Here is a 3,238-nt window from a genome sequence, read left to right as displayed (position 1 = left end):
GCAAATAAGTTATGCTAATGAGCTCCTGCACCTCTTTTTCTACGAAAAGACCCCTGGATCTGGGGGCTACAAAATTGTGAGCTAGCTCACACTCACTCAGCTTAGAGGGAACACGGGTCCAGAGGGCCTCTGCCCGCGATCCGTCGTGATGCGTGTTCTGTCGTTCAGGATCACGGAAGACGACGCCGAGGAGGAGATGGAACAGAACATGGTCTACGTAGACAGCTTGCTGGGAAACCTGCGCAACATGGCCATAGATATCGGCAATGAGATCGACATCCAGAACAAACAAATGGACAGCATTGCAGGGAAGGTAAGAGACAGATTGTCACCTTAGGATGGCTCAACCTCGCCTCCCAGCGGAGCCCATGCATGTTCGAGTGGGCTGGCCGAGGCAGGGATAATTGCGTATGTGTGCGGAGGAGAAGGAAGAAGAAGAGATTGGATTTATACCCCACCCTTCACTACCCAAAGGTGTCTCAGAGCGACTCACAAACTCCTTTCCCTTCCCCTCCCTACAACAGACACCCTGTGAAGTGGGTGGGGCTGAGAGAACTCTGACACAAACTGCTCTTTTTCAAGGACAGCTGTGCCAGAGCTTGTGACTGACCCAAGGTCACATCAGCAGGTGCAAGTGGAGGAGTGGGGAATCAAACCCGGTTCTCCCAGATTAGAGTCCACGCACTTAACCACTACACCAAACTGGCTCACCTTTCCCTTCCCCTCCCCACAACGGACACCCTGTGAGGTAGGTGGGGCTGAGAGAGCTCTCTCGAGAACTGCCCTTGAGAGAACAGCTCAGAGAGAACTTGTGACTGACCCAAGGTCACACCAGCAGCTGCATATGGGGAGAAAAAGAAGAGATTGGACTTATACCCCCACTCTTCACTACCCAAAGGAGTCTCAGAGCGGCTTACAATCGCCTTTCCCTCCCCCTCCCCACAACGTACACCCTGTGAGGTAGGTGGGGCTGAGAGAGCTCTTTCGAGAACTGCCCTTGAGAGAACGGCTTTGAAAGGGCTTGTGATTGACCCAAGGTCCCCAGCTGGATGCACGCGGAGGAGTGGGGAATCCAGCCCGGTTCTCCCAGATTAGAGTCTGTGCTCCTAACCACTACACCAAACTGGCTCTCTCTTAACCACTACACCAAAGAGTATTAAGCCTTCCCACATCCTGGCCTTGATACAGAACCCCCCTCTTAAATACAGCCAGTTTGGTGTAGTGGTTGAGAGCGCGGACTCTAATCGGGGAGAACCGGGTTGGATTCCCCACTCCGAGACTCCTTTGGGTAGTGAAGGGCGGGGTATAAATCCAATCTCCTCCTCCTCTTCCTCCTCCTCCTTCCTTCTTCTTCTGTTTACCTCTTCAAAAAACCCAAGGTCTGCTCACGGGTTTCCCAAACACACCTCTAAGTGGGCTTTTCCATTTCCCAATGCCTTTTGGGGCTGTTTCTTTCTCACCCAACAGCAGGGGTCTTTGTTTCTCTTCATTTTAAGGAACCTTGTGGTTAAAGGATTTCGGACGATTTTTTGACAGAGAGGGGGGGGAAAGGGATAACTCCATCCATACTGCAGTCATCAGAAACACGACCTCCGAAAAGTACCCTGACCTGGATGGCCAAGGCTAGCTTGGTCTTGTCAGGTCTTGGAAGCTAGGCCTGGTCGGTCCTGGTTAGTACTCGGAAAGGCGTGTGAGAGAACAGCTCTGTGAGAACCGGTGACTGACCCAAGGTCACACCAGCAGCTGCATGTGGAGAAGTGGGGAATCGAACCCGGTTCTCCCAGATTGGAGTCTGCACTGTTCACCACCACACCGAACCGGTTTACAGGAGGAGAGCCCCTCTCCAATGTACGTGACTGACAGCCACGGCCATGGATTAGGCACTATTTTAAGACGCTGAACTGCGGGCTGTGGAAGGTCAGTAGTTCAGCAGTTCGAGGCCCGAGTGCCGCATGACGGAGTGAGCTCCCGTCTCTAGTTCCAGCTCCTGCCAACCTAGCAGTTCGAAAGCAAGACATTGCAAGTAGATAAATAGGTACCACTTTGGTGGGAAGGTAACAGCGTTCCCTGCGCCTTGGTGTTTAGTCATGCCGGCCACATGACCACGGAAACATCTTCGGACAGCGCTGGCTCTTCGGCTTGGAAACGGAGATGAGCACCGCAACCCTAGAGTCGGATTCGACTGGCGTTCGAGCAAGGGACACCTTTGCCTTTACTTTAAGCCTTCCCTTTCCTGAATTTCAAAATTCCCCCCTGTGGGGTTTTATTTAAAACTCTGGACAGTGGGGAGAGTTGATATCAGTCCGGCATTATATGGTTTGCGCGTCCGTTGCGTTGCCTCAAGAGTAAATACACAGGTGGGTGAATGAACGTCTTTCTTTAGTGGAAGGAGCGGCACATTATCTCCAGTGTTCCCTCTAAGCTGAGTCAGTGTGAGCCAGCTCACATTTTTTTAGCCTCCAGCTCACACATTTTCGTTGTCGCTCGGGAAGGATGTGGCTCCAGAGCAAACTGATCTATGCAGCAGCCGAATCGCTCGCTCACAACTTTAATGCCGGTAGCTCACAAAGTAGAATTTCGGCTCACGAGACTCCACAGCTTAGAGGGAGCATTGGTTATCTCCACCCCTGACCTGACACGGATCGCTTTCTCGTTCTCCGCAGGTCGACACGAACGACACGCGGATCAGGGGCGCCAACTCCATCACCGCCAAGATGCTGAAGTCCTCCTGAGCTGGCCCACCGTCCATCTTTTACCCGCCTCTCCCTCTCTCCCAACCCCCCACCTCTGATTTCCTCCGCTCTGTTTCTGAGGATGGATTGATTTCCCACAAGGCCGTTTAGAACACTAAAGGGGGGGCGGGGGCGGAGAAACAGACTGGTTTTAAACCACCGACTTAAATCGAATCTCCCCTAGTTCGGAATCCACGTATTTCCTGAACCGCCCTGCCCAGTGGATGGTTACTGTGGCTGAACAGATATCGTGACTGACTACGGCCGAGGGGCGTCATCCAAAACCTATGCCCGGGTAGCCCACACGAGCCCTTTAGAGCGATTCCTGCTTAGAGGTGAGGTTGACTTAGCCCGGTAGCTGAGAGGGCGGCGTGTAAATCCCCCCCCTCCCCGAAATCAAGACAGGACACCGAGCGAGATCAAACAACTGAAAGGTGAAGTGTGCACGACTTTTGTGCCGAAGTTGGTAGTTACTGGGCAAAAGAGGCAGCGCGGAGACGGGCATT

General features: G+C 53.0%; 1 protein-coding gene across 1 annotated transcript in view; it reads left to right on the top strand.

Moving 5' to 3' along the window:
* Positions 1-3,028, top strand: part of LOC107121479 (synaptosomal-associated protein 25-like) — a 16,185-nt gene extending 13,157 nt beyond the window's left edge. Inside the window, 2 exon segments of the mRNA XM_015424389.1 lie at positions 169-313; positions 2,664-3,028. Of these exon segments, the coding sequence (XP_015279875.1) occupies positions 169-313; positions 2,664-2,732 (214 nt within the window). The 3' untranslated portion in view covers positions 2,733-3,028.
* Positions 3,029-3,238: the final 210 nt, after the last annotated feature.

Source organism: Gekko japonicus, unplaced genomic scaffold, assembly GCF_001447785.1.
Source record: "Gekko japonicus isolate JY-2015 unplaced genomic scaffold, Gekko_japonicus_V1.1 scaffold6148, whole genome shotgun sequence".
Taxonomy (NCBI): domain Eukaryota; kingdom Metazoa; phylum Chordata; class Lepidosauria; order Squamata; family Gekkonidae; genus Gekko; species Gekko japonicus.
Note: the sequence above shows the minus strand (reverse complement) of the source record. Positions and strands in the feature narration are given on the sequence as shown.